Source organism: Drosophila teissieri, chromosome X (assembly GCF_016746235.2).
Source record: "Drosophila teissieri strain GT53w chromosome X, Prin_Dtei_1.1, whole genome shotgun sequence".
Taxonomy (NCBI): Eukaryota; Metazoa; Arthropoda; class Insecta; order Diptera; family Drosophilidae; genus Drosophila; species Drosophila teissieri.
Window position 1 is genome coordinate 6,997,496 of NC_053034.1, and position 22,835 is coordinate 7,020,330.

The following is a 22,835-nucleotide window of genomic DNA, read 5'->3' on the forward strand; positions in this document are numbered from 1 at the left end:
TAATTGTAATTATAGTTTGAGCAACGTACTTAAACTATTTTAGTTCAAAGTTTCCGGGCAACTCAATTCAATTTTACGGGGAATACCGTAAATAGTGAACGTGTATAATTTAGTTATACCCCGCTGGTCACACTGCGCGGAAGAATATCGATAACAGCGATATCGATTATAGCCAAGTTAAGTATTCATCGATGGCGCCCAGTCGTCGAAGTTTTCACAGCTCTAACAGTTGAGACAACATTTTGAGAAATTGTCGTTTGTTTTGTCGTGCTTTTTGTTTAAACATTGCGTTGTGTTTTTTGTTTATCGCCCCCGTGTCGATCTGATCTGATTCGGTTCGCCAATCCAATTGGATTGGTCAAGCGCCACAAAAATTCAACAGCGGAGTGAATCGCCATGAAACAGGTGGGCGGGGTTTAATGGTTTGCGGGGGGGTTTGCTGGTATTTAGTGGGTGGTTGTGTTGCGGAATGTGTTATTGTTGCAGTTGTTTTTGTTTTCGTTGCTGCTGCTGCTGCGATGATGTTATGTGTTATGCATATGTGTGTGTGCATGTGAGTTTGCGTGTGTGTGTGTGTGTCAAATGCAAATTGGAATGACAACATGTTTGCATTTGCTTGCTGCTTTTCAATATCAACCATCACATCACCGTTAGGTTGTTATTGCTGCTCCAGATGAATCATTTGAACTCGCCCTTCTCCCATCACTCGCTCCCTTTCGCACGCTTTGCTCTCCCAAGCAGATTCTTATCAGAGCAGCGAAAGTCACTGTTCTATCTTTATTGTTCTTGTTCTTCTCCTGCCAACAAGTTTCTTATTGGACTACATTAACATTACCAACATGACGCAAGAGTGCTCCCCCCCTTCCCCTCCCCCACACAACCATCTCGCTCGGAGCTCCTTTTTATTGCCTACTTTGCTGAGTTATTGATAATGGGCTCGCACACAAGAAGGATAAAGCATAACGGCACATAACTCATTACCATTACCATGCAAAATTCCACACGACCATTGTGCGTTAGAGCGAGAGGTCCTATGAATTGTGAGAGTATGCCAGTATTTACATTTTAGCAGATTACATTTTTTAGTATGTACTCGCATGTGGGATTTATTACTTTGCTTTCTCAAAAAAAAAAACAAAAGAAAAAAAGCAATTTGGGGAGCTTCGCCTCCTAACCAGTATCGATTCCTGGTTAAAGCAAGGGAAAACCTCGGTCAGGGTTGCCAACGCATTGGGCCAACAAACCGAAATCAAAGCCAGCGACAACCATACGGACTCGTTGGTGCTTTGCATAACCATATAACCAGGATATTCAGGACGTGCCAGTGTGTTTGTGTGTGCGTGTGTGTGTACTTCTCCGTGTATGTATAACACGTGTCGTGGAAACTGCGCGGAAACGTTGCCAGTTTCAGTTTTTCGCTGTAGAGCATTCGACGCGTTCGCAGGCGTTGATTTTTCCCCAAATCCTAAAAAAAAAACCACAAACAATAAGCCAAAATCTATAAAAAAAATTTGCAAAATATCTATAAATAAAGAAAAATCTGTTCCAGATGTTTTCGCCAAGTAAATCCAGAGAAAAAGCTACAATTTAAAAGAAAAAAATTTTAAAACGCTGTATTGGTATGTGTGTGTGCTGCTCCTGCGCTGCCTCAACAAATTTTACAGTTGTATGTGTGCTGTACTGGCCTGCATTTGTGTGTGTGTGTGTGTGTGTAACTCGTGTCATGTGACCGCGCGCGCAAAACATTTTGCATTGTTTTTGCCCAAGCCGTTGCTTTTGTTGTTGTTGCAGGACATCCAGCGTGTACGCGAAAAACGTTTTTTGGGGGCGAAATAGCGTAAGCCTGCGCAATAGTCGCTCACATGGCAGCTGGCCATACACACACAAGCGCACCGACACACACACACAAACAAGCGCACGGATAAACAGGAGCTAACCGAGATTTTTTTGTGCCATTAAAACGAGGGAAATTCAACGACGAACGCCTTGAAGTAGGCTAAACAAAAAGCGGAGCAGCGATTGATTCCGTTACATTTCCAATCAGCATAAATTGCAAGCAGTGCGAGTGAGAGTCAGTGTGTCAGAGTGCTAGAGTGTGTGTGTACGTGTAATACTCACGCATATACTTACATACGTTGAGAATCCTAGAAAGCAGCATCGTTAGCTCCTCTTCGTTGGCGCTCTCGTTCTCAATTTTGCAGCAGCAGCAGCAGCAGTAGAGACAGTAGAAGCAGTAAAAGCAGCAGCAGCAGCAGCTCAGTCGACAACTGACCAGCCAAGCACTAGCATATTTCCTATTCTCCCCTTGTAACGGAAAGCCACGAAAATATATTGAAAATTAAAAAAAAAATTGTAAAGCCAAAAGTGTGAAAAACTAAAGCGAAAAACTAAAAGGCATTGCAAAAAGCGCGCCCATTCAGTGACTGTGTGTGTGTATAGGCGTTAAAGTCGACGTGCGAAAAGCACAGTGCATTGAATGTATATTAAACTATCGATGATCCTTTAAATAATTTGAAAAAAAAATTAATTTTTTTTTTTTATGTTTAAGTGAAGAAGAAGCTGCAGCAGGAGCGTAAGAAGAAGATGTAGCTAACATGTGAGTAGCAACAAGCAGGGCCAAGCAGTGCCTATGTGTGTGAAAAATCTGTAAATCGAGGTTATCTATACACACACACACACAGCAGTAAGTAGAAGCGAGATAGAAGCTGCCGAACATACATACACAGATTTGGGCAGCATCCTGCGACTCCATCTCGCTCGCACTCTCTCCCTGCCCAAACCCACTCGCATTCTCCTCTACTCTAAAGCAATGGCATTTTAATCATCATTAGGACGAGTGGAAGGGGGACAGCACACTGTCATTATCAACAGACACACGCACACAGTCACACCTCATGTTGTCCTGCAGGCGCCACCCTACATATTGCTCTCTCTCTCTCTCTCTCTTTCCAACCCCCCCACCCGCAAGCCAGCCCCTCTGCAATGTTTGTTTGCGGGAATTAAATTCAAAGTATGCCAACGATTTGCTTGTCCTTCTCCACCCACTCTTCTTCGCTTTATTCGCCCCACTGTTGCGCGCATTTCGTCCTGGCGACCCATATGTGTATGTATGTCCTTGTGCTCACGTGTATGTATGTTTGTCAAAGCGTAAACAATTGCGAATAAAACAAGCAGCGAAAAAAAAAGGAATAGCGACAGCAAAAATAGCAACAAAAAGAGGCAAGAGAAATGATGGAACGAAAACAGAACAAGAATATACACACACATACACACACACACAGCACAAAAAAAAAGGAGGAATACCGAGTAGCAGTTGAACAACACACGACATTTGCAATGTGCGAGTGTGCGAAAAAATCGATTTGTGTGCCATCAAAAAGTGCATATATAGGCAACCCATATTCCCATATAGTATATCCGCCAACCCCTCACCCCCGGCGCATTTCAACCAACCTGCCCCCGTTGTGCAACATAATGTGGCAGCAACGATTTTCAATTAACATCAAACAATCGCTTAACATTCAACATCCGCCTTTGCAATCGCAATATCCCGTTATACAGATTGATTCTCTTCCATTCGCGCCATCCCGCTCGCACACTCAGCGGGGGGCGGGTTGGCATAGGGGGGAGAGGGGAGCTTGGATGGCTTTTAATTAATCTACGTGTGCCATTGTCAAAAGGCTGAATAGAAATCAAGGTTTATGTAATCCGCCAGGCCAGGCGATACAAAAATGAAAAACAAAAGAAATCGAAGAGAGCGCAGAAAACAAAGCAAAGCGAACGTAAAAAAAAGCGATTTAATTCCAACAATCCAGACTATTTACAGCTGGTATCGATATCTAAATTGGCATTTCGTTATTTCCGTTTCCGTTTCAATGCAAATCTTGGGACACCAAATCTTTCGGGAAACCAAGAGAAACCCAAAAGGAGGCACATTTTCTATTTGAGCTGTCATTGAAATCAATTTCAACAAGTTTTGTGATTAAGGTCGTCTTTCAAATCAATATAAATAAAAGTGTGTTAAATGTTAAACAGCTGGAAGATTAAAATGCCCACAAGTATGCAACAAAATATTTGAAGGCTGCAGATTTGCATGCTTTTAAACACCTCTACATGTGATTTCAAACCTCTAGAGATTTGTATAACCTTTTACAAAAAGAAAAAAACCATGTATACTAGCAATAGGAACAAAACTTGACCAAAAATGTATGGTGCGTGTAACAGGACCTCAGGGAGCACTTAGGATACAGAACAGAGTGTAGAACATATTGTAATTGAAGCTCTCAACTTGTTTCCATCCGCTTTAATTTGATGTCCTTTTCCCATTCTCTCCCTCATTGCAGCAAATATTTCGACTACTGTTAACCTAGTTTCACATCTCAAAAGTAAACCAAACAACAAGGACGAGCGCAGAGCAGCACTGGCTCCTCTGGCTTCGATTACGCACAGCTCTACCAGTGTCTAGAGTATAACGAGAAAAATCTACCAAGGACTCGTGGGAGAGAATCGCCTGGGGCAGAGGAAGAAGCCAATCCCCACACTTTTCGGTTCTCCTCGGACCAGGATCATCACCTCCCCCATCCCGACCCCGGCACTACCTTCCCACTAAACCACCATACACTCTGTCCACTGGCCACTATCCACTATTCCCACTATCCCACACTCTGTGCACCGAAACTATTTGGCAAACCATTACTCCTTGGGCGAGCAGAACAGAGCAGCCCCCATCGCATAACTGTGGATAGCAGAGCAGCCGGAGCACGAGGACGACTCATGTTACAAAAATGAAAAAGTTCACATTCAAAGGAGTTCTAGATGGATTTCGACAAAGCGTTCAGCCCCAAGCCACACGACAGGAGCAGGAGATCCAGGAGCAACTCAAGGCCGATCACTTTACGTTAAAGAAAGTAAGCACAACACATACATATGTACTCGTATATACGATAAGTGTGATATGAGTTGAAAGTGTCTTAATCGAAAGGCATCTGTTGCAGCTAGCGGGTGTTTTATTTGGTAGCTGTAATGATTTGAATCTATCATAAGACACACGCGGCTATAACCGATGTCACACATGCGACACACATTCGATGTTCTTGCGAATTAGTAAGATTAATCGTTATATAAAATTCAGTTCGTATAATAATAGTTTAGCGATATTCTCCACTTCAATCCGTCTAACGCAATCTATTCCCTTCATCGCAGACCTTTCGCCATGGCTTTCCATACTCGCCCACATCCTTCGCCTTCGATCCAGTACAAAAGCTACTAGCGATTGGCGACAAATCGGGCTACATTCGCATGTAAGTGTTACTTGAATACAACGTTTTCTTCATTACATATTAATCGCATCTCTTTTATATGCATTAAAATGCAGTTTGGGACGACCTGGTGTCGATGCCCATGCCAAACACGAGGGCGAGTCCGAGTGCGCCGTGCTCTTTGCCCAGTTCCTGGTCAACGAGGGCGCCTTGGTCACCGTCACCGCCGATGACACCATTCACTTGTGGAGCATTCGCCAAAAGACACCGCGCATTGTGCAGAGTCTGAAATTTCAGAGGGAGCGGTAGGTTCCAGTTCATTAAGTCACTTCATTAAAGTTAGTTAAAGGTCTTACCAGACGGGTTATCACCTTGGCTAATTCGCAACATATTTCAACACATGTATATCCCCTGATGACATAATCTCCATCTCCCTTGCAGCGTGACTTGCATACACCTGCCTGTGGGCAGCAAATGGCTGTACGTGGGCACCGAGAAGGGAAACATACACGTTGTTCACATAGATACATTTGCACTTAGTGGTTATATTATTAACTGGAATAAAGCAATTGAAGTGTAAGTCCAATTATTCCCTTGGCGACCTGAACCCACCATATTAAATACTAATCATATACCTATCATCAAACCAATTGCAGGGTTAGAACTAGTCATCCAGGTGCTGTGATTGCGTTATGTGATAATCCATTGGATGCAAACAAGGTAAGTCATTTCTTTGGATGAGCAAATCACTCAAGAAGACGTTAAAGCTTGAAACTAAGTATATGTATATATCGCTTAAGTATTTAACAGATTACTAACCAAGTTATAAGGATGTTTTCATTAAATTAAAGAACACATGTCTTCTTTTGTGGTCCTGCCATCCGTCCTAATAAATTGCATTATATTTGATAACTGATGAGCTTTCTTTCGCACAGTTGCTTATTGCATTTGAGTGCGGGCTGCTTGTGCTGTGGGATCTGAAGGCGAAATGCGCTGAATTGCGATGGCAGGCGGCCGAGGCCGTCAAGTCCCTGGCCTGGCACTACGAGGGCAAGTATTTTGTGTCCTCGCACACGGATGGCTCCATTTGCTCCTGGCCCACGAAGCCGCAGGCTAAGCCGCAGTCGCAGGTCTGTCCGCATGGTAAGTTGCATCGCTATTATCCGTATTATACGAGTATATATTATACTAATTATATATATTTGATTCGGTTTGTGTGTGCCTTAGCTAAAATCAACAAGGATGGCAATGCGGAGAAATGCAAACCGATTTATAAAGTTGACTTGAAGTCCAGCGCAACTGGGTGAGTAAGAAGCACTCGCAAATCATTTGCTTACCATTAGACTTTATTAATATTACACGGAGATAGCTGAACAACCTATGACGTTATCTCTATTTCTGGAGTAATAACCATAAAGCAATTTTACAATAATATTTCAACAATAAAACTCACTGTTTATTGCTCATTGCCGATAAATCAAATGAATAATGACATCTTGACTCATTTAATATATATATATAATCTTTTCGTTTGCTTGCCGCAGGGAAACCTTCACCATTTTCTCGGGCGGCATGCCCTCGGAGAAGGGCTCCAAGTCCAACTGCATCACGGTGATGGTGGGCAAGGCCACCACGGTGCTGGAGATGGAGCACGCCGTTTGCGATTTCATAACACTCTGCGAGAATCCCTGGCCCTGCGGTATGTTTCATTGACACCAATATATAATAACATAAAAGAAGAGGATCAACCGAGCATATTTATAAACGATATATATAACATTTTGAGAAACTGTGATTGTATTCTGTAGACTCGTTGGCTATGTCAGCTATGTATTATGAAATGATTTACTTACTTGGTGTTTGGTTGCCTTTACAGAGACCCAGGAGCCGTATGCTATTGCCGTGCTGTTGCAATACGACTTAGTATTAATAGACTTATTAACACCCGGTTTTCCATGTTTTGAATCGCCTTATCCAATGGACTTACACGAATCACCTGTTACATGTTGCACATATTTAACCGATTGCCCATCGGATTTGGTTCCTGCTTTCTATTCAGTGAGTTTTGCCCCCATTACCATTTTGGTTGCATACCCTTCTATTGATTGAATTATTCTTGTGATTTAAGGTTGGTCGCACAACGACAAGTAAAAAGAGCTGCTTCTCGGAGCGCGAATGGCCGATATCCGGTGGCGAGTGGTCGCCGGCGTCGTGCAGCTATTCGGAGATCGTGATCACCGGACACCAGGACGGCAGCCTCAAGTTCTGGGACTCCGGTGCCGGCACGCTGCAGATCCTCTATAAGCTGAAGACAGCCAAGATGTTCGAGAAGCCGCGCTCCCACGTCGCCCACTCGCATCCGGAAAGCGATAATCCGCTGGCGGTGCACCTCATCTTCCTTTGCTCGGAGTCGCGACGCCTGTGTGTGGCCGGCGCCATGGGACAGGTGATGCTTTTCAAGTTCCGCAAAGTGGAGTCCACGTCGGAGGTACTGGTGCTGGAGATACCCATACTCTATGAGAATTTTGATGACATTTATGGGACGAGTCCCGAATGCGATTTTCTAACGGGCCATCAAGTGCAGAAGGCTGAGTCGAGTGATTCGGATAAGGTAATGATAGCTTGTGGATGTTTTTCCTTACCAAAGCTCCCTGCTAATTTCTCGATTCCCCCACGTACACATACTCATTGCAGACGGCCGAGTGTTCGCTGAAGGTGCGCTTTGGGGCGCAACGCAAGCCGCCGGGCTTCCAGTCGCAGCTGGTCTGCCTCACCACCGGACCCAATCGCCGGAACGTGCAGGTCACCTCGCTGTGCATCAGCTCCAGTTACGGCCTGTAAGTAGCGCAGCTGCTGCCACCCATCCAACCATCCATCCATCCATCCAGCCAGCCAGCCAGCCAGCCAACTGTTCATCCCATTAATCCCGTCATCCCCGAGACACTCGCTTCAATCCATCCGATCATCCAGCGATCCATCTGCCCATCGATCCAGCCACACACGTACACACACCACCACCAAAAGCCCCAAGCAGCTCCCAGCCGCCAACAACAACCAGCCCAGAGCAAAGCCACCCAACTACCCACCAGACAAAGGACACAGGAAAGCGGACTTAAAAGAAACTAGCTCCCTGAACCCTGCCCCAAAGAAAAAAAAACCGAAACCAAAAAAAAAACATTTACTTAGACCGTAGTCTAGTTTGTATTCGTATATGCATGACGTTCTCTGAGAAAAGCGCCTGAGACGTAGCCGCGAACGCTCGACGAGTGTTCAAGCCCGCCCAGAAAACCTGATAACCCCTGCCACGCCCCCCCAACCACCCTCTCCACCCGCCTACGCCTCTGCCCCGCCCCCAAGGTGCACCGCTTTTGTTGAATTTGTTTGCGTTGTGTATTCCGTAGTATGCAACAGTTGCAAGCAGACCGAAAGAAACCAAATCAACGTCTCTTGCTAGTTACAAGCAACTAAAGAAGAAGTTCTGGACAGATTTGTGACCCACCCATTAGACCTTTTGCCTTTCCGGATCTGAAAACCGATTCCCCAACCGATTCCTCCGCCTAAAAGGCCCAAAAGCAACGTACTCATGACTGACTCGAAACCGGACGGATTCGTATTTTAGTGCCTGGTGTGTGCGCGTGTGTGAGAGTGATGATGCGCATCAAAATAATTCATTTGTCTTTCAGTTTTCGATTTCAAGGGTTTCGTATTTGTGTTTCGGTATTTAATATTGTTTCTTTTTTTTTTTTTTGGTTTTTTTTATTAATATGCTTTTGCGTTTCGTTTACGTACTAGTACTAATTAGTATTTTGCTATTTTTTCAATTATTTTACTTTAGCTAAGCACTGTAGTTTGCTTTTATATTTATTTTTCTCAAGCACTCTTCTTATGCTCATTTTTTGTTAGTACTTTCTAAATATCTTAAACATTTAATTGCAGATTTTTGTTACTAAATACCATAAATGAATAGAGTAAAACAATAGTACAACTTAATTGCATAATATGTAGCAATTTTTAATGAAAAGCTTAAATTATTGAAATTTTTGGTATTTGAGACAGCTATTTTATATTTTTTGGAACTATGTATTTTTACGTACTATGATTTTGATCTGTATTACCTTGGTATACGTTGTATTATCGAAATACTAAGTTCTTATCCTGATGACGAATAGATTCCTCGCATTTGTTTTGTGACGTTGATTTGTATGCAGTTGATTTTGGAAATATATATGAATATTTTCTGTTTTTAGAATGGCTTATGGTACCGAATATGGACTTGTCATAATTGATATAATCCAAAAAATTTGCCTATTGAGTGTTGCATGCCCCGATCTGTATGGCGCACATGATCCTTACTCGCGAACACCAAAAAGTCCAAAACGTATTGAAAACAAAGAGGAGCAAAGCCGATCGCCCAGCTCAGATCAGGTAAGTGCCCTCGCTCTCTTTCTCTCTCTCACTCTCTCTCTCTCTGTCTGTCAGTCAGTAAGTCTCTCTGTCTCTCTCTGGCACCGAGACCAATTTTATAACCGAATCGCAGTGAACCGCGCGTACAAACAAACAAACAAACACTCGAATGCATAACGAAATACACAGACAGACCATTCAATTCGAATGCGCCATTGATTTGAATTGGAACACAGCCACACTAACAACACAGACAGACAGACCAGATCATTCGAATTCGCAATTGATTTGAATTGAAACACAGCAACACTGCGAACACAGACAGACCGAAATGTATGCTGATACTAGTATACTTGATACTTATACTATTCACGCCGACCAACAAGTGCCCATTTGAACATGTTACATACTCAATATTTTTCTAAACATCTTACATATACATATTTGAACTTTATATGCATACCGATATTTACTTATTACATAACGAACGAAATTTTAATTACGTATCACATACTAACAAAAAAAACCAAATTGATATATACATTATATAATCTCTATATATATATATTTAAACATACTCGTATGTATGAGCTAACTTTTAAAAATTGTAGCCAATGAAACTTTTGTTTTGGTTTGTGTTTTTTGTTTTCGTTTTCCCTTTAGTTAACCTATCGCTCTCTCTGTCTCTCTATATCTCTTTCTCTCTCCCTCTGCCTCGCTGTCACCCTATTGCATTTTTGTGGCATTTTGTTATATTAATCCGATGGAATACCTCACCAGTATTTAGAACCCAGACCATAGATATACACACACCCACATGCAAGCAAGCAAGCAAATATAACCAAAATGTTTTGCTGAATATCTAAGAGGATATGAAACGTTAGCTTTAGTTTAGCTTGGTAGTTGCTATCAAGTATTTTTTTAGATGTACTATAACTAACCCTTTTCCAGCCCATAACTAACCATGCCTCTCTAACTGAAGATCATATTGATATAGTTATCTCTTAACTAGACCCTCAACAAACAATTTCGATCTAAGCCCCAAAATGAGAATCCCTTTTACTTTAATTGGGTTATTTTACGGTCAAGTTAAGTGTGGCCATCCTTTTCTCTCTCCTATCTCTGTCTCCGTTTACAAGCTTATATAACTGTCTCTGTCTCTCAGTTAGCGTACTAAATGCAGCATGTAAAAACTATGTTTACCTTATTGTTCGGTTTTATTTTTGTTTTTTTTGGTTTGTTTGTGTTTTTGCACGAAGCTTGCCTACGATATGATAAATAATTAATTGATTTGGATGGATTGGATTGGTGTCTTTTATTTTCGTGTAACCGTTTTGATTGCCACGCCAAAGACCATCGCATAGACACGATTGATCGCTTTGATTGTTGTACATGTACATGTGTGGTATGATTTGATACCGATTCGATCCTATTTCATGAATCCTATTCGATTACCTCCGATTCGATTCGGTTCGATTTCGAGTCGGTTCGGTTCGGTTCGATTTGAGTTGAGTTGATTTGATCTGAGTTTTGCCTGAACAATAAGTGCCTAGCGAACACCCAAGAAACAATTACAATCGAAACAACATAAACAACAGCGACAACATAAATATGTTTCTCCTCCTCTCTCTCTCTGCCTCTATGTCTGTCTCTCTCTCTCTATTTCTCTGTGTTTGTGTACCAAACTTCATTGATTGAATAATTGATGAAGTGTATGTGTGTGATCTTTTTACTTTGTCACCCCTTTTCTGAGAACACGTCTTGTAACATAACCAACAATCAAACCACCCACCACCACCAATGCAGCTAACAAATTATTCAATGTTTGATATACATATTTTTTTACCTAATTCGAATTGATAATTGACCGTAGTTGATTTTTTTTACATTTTAAATTCTAAATCTAGACCTATCCGAACAAATAAAATCGTTGTATTGCCTGTGCGTGTGTGTGTTTGTGTTTGAGTTTTGCCAATGCGTATGTGAATGTGTGTGTGGGTGGGTGTGTGTGTGTGTGTTGCACACACTCACTCCTAGCATCAAACTGCTATACGCCCCAAGTATATCAGCTAACTAAGTCGTTGCCTAAAGTTAAACCCTCATCCGATGTTTGTTAACCCACAAGAAAACCAAACGAATCCATATCAAGTTTAAATCAAGTTTAAATTGTAAATTGTTGATACAATACTCCACCCCTCCCCCCAAACTCCCCTTAGCAACCTGATAACCCCGTTTAAGCTCTGTTTATCCTTGTAAAAGAAAATACCCAACATACCCCAAAAAAAAAACCCAAAAACTGGAGCAAACCAAAAACGCAAATAAGCAGCAACAAGAATGCGCAGCTTCCATTCCCCACGAGTGGTATAAATATATATGGGGGAAAAACTGCGAAACGCAATCCATTGCAAAAGCATGCCAAAATTTATTTCCCATCCTATCATGCACTCATTTCTCACTTTTCCGCTTTTCGCTTCTCGTGACCTACTTCAAACTGCCGTATCCGTATTCATACACACTCAATGGGAAACTTGTGCAAATTTGGCTTTCGCAAATCGTTTGAGCTTTCTATGAACTTGAGTGAATTTCAAAAACTATTTTGTTAGGGCGTCCAACATTTGCTTAAACATCAAAACTTTGCATTGAATGGCAGCTGATGTGACTTCTACCACAAACTTGAAGTACCATGTATAAACTTTAAATCCACACCAGTATAATTATATTTTGGAAATCATTAAGTGTCCATTTTATAATAACCAATGATGTTTCACTCATTATCCCCTGTTATTAACACTTTTGTCGAACAACATTGTACCATATTTTTTCTTATATTCACCTCAAAACCAACTCGCCACATTAACTTTTCGCCTTTAATTGTTGCTGCTATATTTTTGCATCTTTGGGCTTGCTGATCAAAGAAAAGAGAACAAATTAAACAGAAACCAAAACAAAAATAACCTACAAAATAACACCCTGTAACCCAAAAAAGCAGTGAATGTTAACCCCTTAATCTCCATGAAGCCCCCCCACCCCCAAAAAAGATTCCCTTGTCCGTCGATACCGACCACTACTACTACTTTTCTTATTGTTGCCTGAACGAACAGAAAGCAAAACGAAAATTAAATCTCTGCAACCTACCCCTCAAAAATCCCGATCTTCATCTAGCTGAACGACACGACCAGTCCGGATAGTCCGTCGCTCGAATTTGTACCGGAGGCCGGCGAAACAACGGCCCACGATGGCGTGGCGACGGCAACCAGCTCACGTCCGAGTTCACCGGACCCGGTGGTGAATAGTGCACGTGAAACGCTGCTCAGCGGATCGGCAGCGGCAACGGCGGCTGCGGCAGCATCGGCGGCGGTCATGATGGCCAAGAGTCCCCAGCGGGATGATGCGGCTCCCAAGGAGCTGCAGGACAGACGCAAGTCCATGTCCTGGAAAACGTTCAATTTGAAGCGTCAATTATCGAAAGTCAATATGAAGATTGGCGGCCTGAATGTCAATACCGATATGGAGTCGCTAAAGAATAGCTCCATTTTCTACACGCCCAAGGAGGTGTCACCGGAGGGCGCCACGCCCCCGGCGACCGAAGAGGAGCCAACGCCCGAGGGCAAAGAGGACGAGTCCCTGGATGATGCCGATATGGCGCATGGCAACGCGGGAGCAGCAGCTGCAGCAGCTGCATCAACATCGCCGGCAGTGCGTGGCAAATTCCGCTCCTCCACCACTGATTCACCCGATGAGGGCGCCAGCAGCAGCGGCAACGCCAGCGGCATTCGTCGGGTGGACTTTGAACAGCCGGCTGGGATCGAGGTGGAGCGGCCAAATAACCTGCCACTGGCGGATGCACCAGCTCCACTGAAGCCCGCCCGTCAGAAGTTCAAGGAGAAGTCGCGCGATCAGCGACTGCTATCCGTTCCGAACATTAAGTACCAGCCGCGAGATACGCGTGGCGGTGCTCGAAACCTCAAGAATGATGTCTCACCGCTGATGGGCGGTGGTGGTGGTGGTGGCGCTGGAGGAGGCGTGGCCGGTGCCAGTGGTGGAATTGGAGGAGGCGGCGCTGGAGGCAAGAAGATACGTAAGTATGGCCCCAGCGAAAGGATCACACTCCATCTTAGCCAAAATAACAAACCAGAGAGTGCCTTAAGTATCCAAACGGCAGAGGTTTAACCCCCTTAACCATAAAAAACAGAACCTTTTCTGTGCAGAGCGAGCGAGCGAGTTCTTTCCTGAGTGGTCGCAAGGCAGGCAGACAGATTGTAAATCACGAGTCCGAATCGGAACTGAAATCTTGTCCTCTCTATTGGGATTCTACTGCGTTTATGCGAAGGTGTTAGCGGTCTCTGCGTATCAATACTATGGTACCTAACAGTGGCGCCCGAACAGGGACTATAAAGTTAGATACGTTCCTTGAGTAAGGCACGTCAGGTTTTTACGTTCGGGGACCTGAAATATGCTTTTCCAGGGACTGCATGACAATACTTACATATATGCTTTTAAAAATAAATAGCTATCTATGCATAAGCGCAGTACATTTGTCCTCGACGTCGCAAGTGATTTCCAGTCTTTCTCTTCGTCTCTCAAAACCCTTTCTCCCACCCAGTCCTTTCTCTCTTTTTCTCTCCTCGACCATCGGCGTTCTGTCGTCGATTCTGTTTGGGTTTTTCACTTTCTCCTTTCAGTTTTGTGTTGTGCCTTTGCTTTTCGTTGCTTTTAGTTGCTGCAAGCTGTAGAAAATAGCAAACCAAATGAGATACTAATGTATACTTAGCACCCCCGCTCCTTTGTCCAAGCGCCTGTTTCCAAAGCCCCGAAACCAATCAATAAAGCAGCTAGAAATGTGCATATTCCAATATCGGATTTAGAGATGAGAACTGAACGATAATCAAAATTCCGATGATGCTTTTATTTTGTTGATTTTTGAAACGGAAACAAAAACCAAAATTGCATTTTGTGTATAGAGCATACTTTGTAGAGAGTTAGCTTATCTAAACAACAACCAAAATCAAGTAAAACGTGACAATAAAATGATGATGTATAAAACAAAACCAAAAACAAAAAAAAAACACTTGAAAACAATCTACAACAACAACGTGATGCGATTACAACAGCAACCAACAACAAAATCACATACGCACCCAACCTAATCAATTACAACAACTATGTAGCAAACAAAAACTTTACAAAAAGTACAAATTTTTGCCAAAAATTTCTTATCTATGCTTCTTCTTCTCCTCAATACCTAGGCATCGGATGCAGAAGAGCTGCAATACAACTGCCTGTATGTGATTGTGTGGAAGTTCTTTGGTAAATCATTTAACAACCACCACCATCATCACTGCCACAACTCACGAGTCACTAAAAAAACACACACACACAAGAACAACAACCACTAACCAGCACCATCACACCTACATACAACATGTAACTATAAAGCTCTGAAATTACTTACTACTCAGTATGCAAGAAAACACGATATATTTATACATTTTAGACTAAGAAATCAATGTAAAGCGGGTGCTGTAGGCCAAACAGAACATCACCACAATTCACCAAATCACAACACCACACACTCTATGTATGCAATGTGCAAAATGAAAGTGCATTTTGAAAAATGTTATCAAAATCGAAATTTTAAAAATGAAATGTTGATCGTTGTACGTTGGCCACTGTGAACTGTGTTAGTTTGTAAGTTCACCACTCGAACTCACACCACCCACACACACAGCCAAAGACACTGAAAGAAAATTCTGTAAGCATTCCAAGAAGGTTACACTCTAAGTGCCGTCTGCTCAGTTTTCTGGTTGCAATTTGTTGATCGATGCCAATGTGAACTCATCGTGCTGACAAATTTTGATAGCGAGCTTAAGCTCAAACGTTGTGCTCCCATCGAAGTTTTCAGTCCCAATTCTTGGTCCAGCCCCCACCCCCAGTGTCCTAATGTCCCAATGCCCCTGGTTGTCTTTTTCTGCTATCGATGGCCCCGACTCTGGCTATCGATAACTTACGTTACGATTTTTACGATTTTTTCCACGTTTATATCAAAATATAATACTCGTTTCGATTGTTCCATTGAATGTGTGTTTTGGCTATCGATAAGCAAATTTACCGTTACCTTTATTTTGATTTTCAATTTAAATTTTGCTTAGCGCTTTGCCCAACCCTCACAATATCTGACTTGTACATATTTACAATACCAACCAAAACAAGATGTTGCAAAACGATGAAGAGAGATCAATTAGCTAAGCTACAACATATATAATATATATATACATACATAATTCAATACTTTTATATCGACTCTTATTCATATGTTATAACAGCCAATTTATACGCCCGCATAACCACATGTCTATCTACCTCTCGTTCTAACCCGAGACCCACCAACCTGTATTCGCTCTATATATCTGTCTAACCTCTCTCTCTCTCTGTCTCTCTCTGCTCGCTCGTATTTTATGTACTTACATTTCAACTCATAACATATGTTTTCCAAAGTATTCTAATCAAATGTTATTCTTGCTATGATCACCCAATAATTATTATCGTGTTCTCGTGTTTTGATTGTATCCTATGTTTATCACTGTCAATCAATGTCACCCACCCACCACCACTGCAACGACGCCTCCGTTTCTCGCTGTGTACTCGTATTTGTGTTGTGATCGAATACTCGATTATTCGATAACCTTTTAAAGGAATATTAAGTGTAAACACACAACTTGCACTTCTTACTGATTACTTATTACAAACATTAAATTGTCATCAAACGCCTTTGTATTTGTCCCAATCAAAATTCCCACCGCTTGATTGTTATGCACCATAAAAAGAACCGATTAACGACAAACGATTCACGATCAGCGGACAACACTGTAAATTGATCGAATAACAAAACACGCACTTCCAACTACAGTGATCGCTTGCTAGTGAGGACGAAATACACTTATGTTTTTAATTTTATTTAAATACACTCATGCTTATGTATCTTTAATTTTTCTTACCTAGAAAAGCTTTGTGTCAAATAAGAAACGAGTTAAAAAGACTGATTTCCTAATAAAGTTGAAAAGTAAGTTTTTGATTTCAATATAATTTCAACAGCAAATAAACAAAAAGGTTCAAATCAAAGGTGTAAAACGAGTAATTCACTTTATTGCTTTTTATTTACAAAATAGTTGTATTTGTTTTTTGAAATAAAAATTAGTTGTATATAACACATTTTTAGTGTTCAATTAGAAAAATCACCATTGAAAGGCGTTGAATGCTCAGTTGTAGAGGAAATAGAGTACACAAACAAAATTATGCTGCTATATTCCAGCTCTATTTACAGTAGAAAATTGGCAATTATTCAAATTCAACAGAACAAATCACTTTTGTTAGGAATAAAGAAAAACGCACAGAAACCGGGTTAATAATTCTAAAATGCACTACGAACATGTAGGCTGCAAATTAATCTTTATAACTACAATATCAAAATTAGATTTTAGTTGGTTATCTAACGCTGAAAGTTAGCCAGCCTTCACTGTACATAAACTCACTGAAATTTCTCCTTGTTTGAACACTAGTTTCGCTAACTCTTTTGTTGAGTGTCTCTGAAAAGTATGCAACACTGTCATCACCAACGCGCACACCAACACAGATCACACCCACACAACCACAACCACAGCCACAACCACAACCACTCGGCACAAAAATAGAACAACAGATGAAATTGCAAAAATAAACGGAAACAAAACTCGAAAAAGTAACCAAATCAACGTGATGTGAAAGAGATGGCCATTCAATCATTTAGTGCATTTATCTCTCTGTCTCTCTCTCTCTCTCTCTGTCTTTCTTTCAATCTATCTCTCTCTATCTCTGACTATGTGTGTGAATCTCTCTATCTCTCTCTCCCATGTCTCCCACAATTATTGTTTATGTATATTTTGCAATTGCTCAGATCAACGGCAGCGGAGTTGCAACTGCAGCAACGCAGCAGCAACAGCAGCAGCAACAGTTGCAGCAGTTACAGCAACAACAACAGCAGCAGCTACAGCAGCAACAGCAGCAGCAACAACAGCAGCAGCAGCAGCAGCAACAACAATCGATGGGTGATCCTGGTGATCATGCAACATCGACGTCAGCGGGAGCAGCAACATTGGCGGGATCCTCCATTTACGGTGCCGACGATGCAGGTGCGGGTGTTGCTAGTGGCGGTGTTGGTGTTGGTGGTATTAGCAGTGCGATTAGCGGTGGATTTGGTGGTGCGGCTGAGCCGCAACAGCAGCAACAGGTGTCGCAGCAACAGTTGCATCAGTTACAGCAGCAGCAATCGCAGCAGCAGCAGCAATCTTTTGAGGCGTCTTGTGATCCATGGGGCGGCGAGTGCGGCGGTGGTGGTGCTGGTGGTGCTGGCGGCAGCGGCGGCGGCGGCGGTGGTTCAAGCGGTGGTGGTGGTGCTAGCGGTGCAGGTGCGCAACAACATCAATATCAGCATCCGCATCCGTATCCGCATCCGTATCCGCATCAAACATCCGTTATACAGCAACAGCAGTCAGTGACATCGTACGAATCCCTAAAAAAGTCCAAATCACAAGGTGGGAGCACAACAGAGCACAACTACAGTAAACAACAGCTAACAGCAACCACTACAACAACAACAATAACAACCACCAAAATATATCAGCAAGCAATACAAGCAACAACAACAACAGCAAAAAACAGCAAAAACGACCTAAACAGCAACCAACCAAATAATCAGATTGCACCTCTAGTCATGAACAACCAATTGCATACATTTTTTTTACCAGTGTACCACGCACACACACAAACACACTGTAAATGCAGTTGAACTTCTCTATCGCGACCAACGAGTGTTTTATAACAGAGCATAGTAGCAGCATATAAATGCGGGCATTAATCTGCAATGCAGTGGCAATGGCAGTTTAGAAGTTCGACTGTGTCTCTGTCTGTCTCTTTCTTTCTCGCGCACACACACGGTCACGCCGCATACGCACACAACCAAGCAAACGCACACGCACACGAACACACACCCACACACATGAATATGGACAGCAGACGATGCACGTTGCTTGTGGCCCCGCCCCCTTCCTCTGTATATGTGCGTGTCTGTCTGCGTATTTTGGTGTGTATGTGTGTGTGTGTGCGTGTTGAATTTGCAATTTTTGGAAATTTTTGGTATATTCCGTTTTGATTATATTTATGTTACAGTATATATGAATACTTTTGTTTCATGGGGTTTTTGTGAGGGGGGGCGATGGCTGGAGCTGTCTGTCTCTTTTTCTCGCTCGTTCGCTCGCTCGCTCGCTCGCTCTCTCTCTCTATTTCTCTCTCTGTCTTTCTCTAGCCCTAGAAAACAATCTAGTTATAACAGTGCATATGAATATGTTCTCTCGATCTTTCTCGCTCGCTCGTTCGCTCTCTGCTCGCTGTCTCTTTTTCCTTACTCTTACTATCTCACTTTATCCTCTACCTCTTGCTACTGTCTCCCACTATGTCTGTCTCTTTCGCTCTGTGTCACTCTCTCTCTCTCTCTCTCTCTATATATATATCTTCTGACTCGGTATTTGTACTTGCATTTGAAACCGAATAACTAAATGAAGAATAAGACTTACCGGATTTCTATAAAGATACATTTGGAAAAGAGTACAACAAGATCTGATTTTGTATTGGCAAAATAATTAAACTTATGCATAGTCCTCACACACACATGCACACTAACACGCACACACACACACATCCATACAAACGCCTAGCTAAGCACACATGCAAGCAACTTTCACTCGTAATTTTTTTGAGATTTTTTTTCGTTACCTAGTCAAGTCGCCTGCTGCTTTCAAAATTGCACTCACAGCAAGAAAGTTAGAAAAGTTCCGTGGAAAAGCTACTCGGAAAATAGTACAAAAATAATAAATATTACAAAATAACAGTCGCTCGCAGGTACAGATTCAAAATGCCAAAACTGTTCAGTTTTAAATTTATATTAAATAATAAATGTTTTGCATTCTTCTAATGGTAATGCTTTCACAAGTTTTAAATGTAAACTGAAACGTAAACTTTTACTTTGCAAAAATATACATTTAATATGTTAATAATATTGTTTGAAACACTCAACTTCTGCGAGCGACCGAAAACAACATTAAAGAACACATTCACATGCAAAACACATATAGATCAATTAACAACAATTAGGCAGTCTAGCGGTACTTTAGTGTTGTGCAGCTAAAAAAAAAAGTAAACAAAAAATAATAACAGCGCAAAATCGCAATTGCAATTAGATAATAAAGAAAATTCGATTAAATATCTAAGCAATAGTTTTGCCTACTACCGCCCGCCGCTTTTACTCTCTCTCTCTCTATCTATCTATCTCTATCTCTCTTTATCACTCTATCTCTCTCTATTTCTATATCCGCCTGTCTCTTTTCACAATATTTATGAACGTATGTAACGATTTTAATGTAACTCGTTTATTTATCTCTTTCTTCTATCTATGGCATACAATCCCATCAAAAACCAAAAAACCAAAAACCAATTTCTGATTCCCCAAACCAAACCCGAATAAATTACAGATAAATTGGATGGAACTTTCTCAAGATCCAGATCATCGTCAATGTCCAGCATTGATATGTCTTCCTCTGAATCTGTTACCTGTTTAGCTTTTATCGAGAGTTATGCAAAACGAAATGGTAAGACTAATCGGTGATCGTAGATCCATAACTTACATCTTATATCATGGTATATTATATATATTTAACAATGCTTCTATTTAGATATTTTGACACTTGTTCCTACTTTGTGGATTGGAACTAGTTTCGGTTCGATACTGACATTGTTCATCACGATGCCCGAGCGAGATGTGCGCAAATCTCAGCCAGTATTGATAACAATAAATGGTAAGTGATTGAGCACCTATATTTAATAACGATTAAAACATATACATAAATATCCTCCGTTCTTCAGGTGGCCCCGTGGTACGACTCAAAGGATCCATAACTTCCATGTCTTTTTTAGACTCATACGGTTCGATCATACCCTATACGTTTGAGACCTGGCGTGACGAGAAGAGGGACAACAAAGACCGTAAGCACCACCCCAACTTCATACCCATTTTGGATTTGACCCACTTTGACTAATCCATATACCTCTGTACATATGCTTCAAAGGCACACCCACAAAGAGCAGCAGCCGCACCAGTCCCACATTCACACCGACAACTGCCAATACATTATCAAACACTTCGGTCGCGGGTGGTGCGTCCGCAGGCGGAGGAGCTGGCGGCGTTGGTGGTGCCGTCGGTGGTGCGGCGGGTGGTGGTGGTGCAGCCGCCGGCGGGACAGCTGGCGGCGGTGGTGGTGGTGCCGGAGCAGGATCGACGGTTGGAGCGGCCGGCGGCGGTGGAAGCGGTGTCACCAGCGGCGGCGGTATGAGCAGCAGCAGCGCCAGCAGCAGCGGCATCAGCGGAAGTGTGAGCACCGGCCTGGAAACTCTCACCGATCGACAATACATCGTTATCGCAAGCGAGAAGCAAACAAAAGTCTTCGATGTCGCCAACCAGTGCTGCATCAACCGCATACAATTATCGGAAATGGATTTTGCAGTCAAGGCAGAAACTATCACGATGAAAGGTGACTCTTGGGGCATTTAAGCTTGTTGTAAACGATGAAGCTGTCGCCTTGCAGCCTTCATCGCATATATTTTAATTTTAATATTTAAGTATCTTTGAAGAGTAACGTCTACTAAACATTCCCTCCATTCCAGATGGCTCTTGCTTAGCAACCTATCTTTCGAATGGCCATCTAATGGTACATAGTCTTCCTAGTCTAAAACTGTTATTGGATACTGATTTCTTACCACTTATGGAACTAAGGTGAGCCGCACACTTGAAAGCTACTCAAACCTTTTTTCAGTACTAATGGTTTTATCGTCTGCTTAGTTTTCAAACAAAATGTAAACAGGGAATTGTGGATCCAATGCTTTCGATATGGGGTCAACAGATCATTGTTCATGAAGATACAACTCAGTAAGTTATAAGCAAATATACCCTTATTGTTTGTATTTTTTGTATAAACCTTGTTCCTTTCCACAGAATATCAAAAATATTTTGCTTTAGTCATAAAGGTCATGGATTGTACATGGCATCGCCCACCGAAATTCAAAAATTCACGATATCATCGGAATTTTGGTAACCCAAAACAAGCATAAATCATTGTACTTTATACACGGCATATTAATTTGTATTTCTTCCCCCTTTTCAAGTCAATTTATTTTGGAGATGATGGGTGAACTATATACGGTACACGAAATGCCCGAACAGCCGAAGGAGGGTTTCTTCAAGGGTCTATTTGGTGGTGGCGCCAAACTTCTGGATCGCGAGGAGCTATGTGAGTAGATGGGCAAACATTTCCATCAATCATTTAAATAATCCATACCATCCCAATCCGTGCAGTTGGCGAGCAGAGCGGGAAACCGAATCGATCGGTGGCACGGCACATACCCGGCCCCAATTTGGAGCAGCTCGGCCAGAGGGCTTCCACCGCCGCATCGGAGATCAGCCGGGCGCACCAGCTGGCCATGGAGCGTGGCGAGAAGCTAAATTTGCTGGAGGAGCGCGCCGAGCGCATGGCCAACACTGCTCAAGATTTCAGCGGCACTGCGCATCAATTAATGCTTAAATATAAAGACAAGAAGTGGTATCAGTTGTAAAATATCTATTTTAGGAGCCAATTCTACCACAGTTATTGTAATATTGCTTTTATAACACTTTCTACTACATTACGAGTAAAGTACACTTATTTAATTTCTGTTTTCAAGTCGTCACGTTATTTACAAAAACCAAAAACCAACAAAAAAAAAACAACAAAAACCGAAAATTCACAAAAACAAAAAAACTGAAAGAGAAAAACCAACCAAAAAAAACTGTTTTTAATAAAAATATATAGACCAAAAAACAGTCACTGTGGCGTCTTATTGAATTGATGGACATCGCGGGGAAATAAAAGTATTTTATTTATTTATTTTGTTTGGTTTTATAAATTTGTAGCGCTGACCCAAAATGGTTAAAAACAACTCTGTTTAGACTTTAGTTTCAGATTAGAAGGTCACAGCAGCACACGAGTGAAAAGTGTTTCCAGTTCCCCATTTGAATTTACCGCGCGAAACAGTGTTGGAAATCGCCGAAGAGTC

At 42.0% G+C, this 22,835-nt stretch overlaps 1 protein-coding gene across 4 annotated transcripts; it reads left to right on the forward strand.

Moving 5' to 3' along the window:
- Positions 1-62: 62 nt before the first annotated feature.
- LOC122625090 (syntaxin-binding protein 5) lies at positions 63-22,553 on the forward strand. Of its 4 annotated transcripts, XM_043804979.1 has the most exons (24): positions 67-405; positions 2,549-2,596; positions 4,344-4,907; positions 5,203-5,300; positions 5,375-5,563; positions 5,700-5,834; positions 5,915-5,978; positions 6,194-6,401; positions 6,486-6,561; positions 6,803-6,957; positions 7,135-7,316; positions 7,387-7,869; positions 7,953-8,095; positions 9,506-9,683; positions 12,825-13,740; positions 20,222-20,338; positions 20,423-20,545; positions 20,613-20,732; positions 20,816-21,277; positions 21,411-21,519; positions 21,586-21,672; positions 21,739-21,834; positions 21,909-22,033; positions 22,099-22,553. In XM_043804979.1, exons 3-24 carry the CDS (start codon positions 4,785-4,787, stop codon positions 22,353-22,355), a joined length of 4,446 nt encoding a protein of 1,481 aa, XP_043660914.1. In that variant the 5' UTR covers positions 67-405; positions 2,549-2,596; positions 4,344-4,784; the 3' UTR covers positions 22,356-22,553. The 4 variants fall into 4 exon arrangements, with proteins under 4 accessions (XP_043660915.1, XP_043660914.1, XP_043660913.1 ...); XM_043804980.1 differs by lacking the exons at positions 2,549-2,596; positions 12,825-13,740 and adding an exon at positions 17,593-18,229 and having other exon boundaries at positions 63-405; XM_043804978.1 differs by lacking the exon at positions 2,549-2,596.
- Positions 22,554-22,835: the final 282 nt, after the last annotated feature.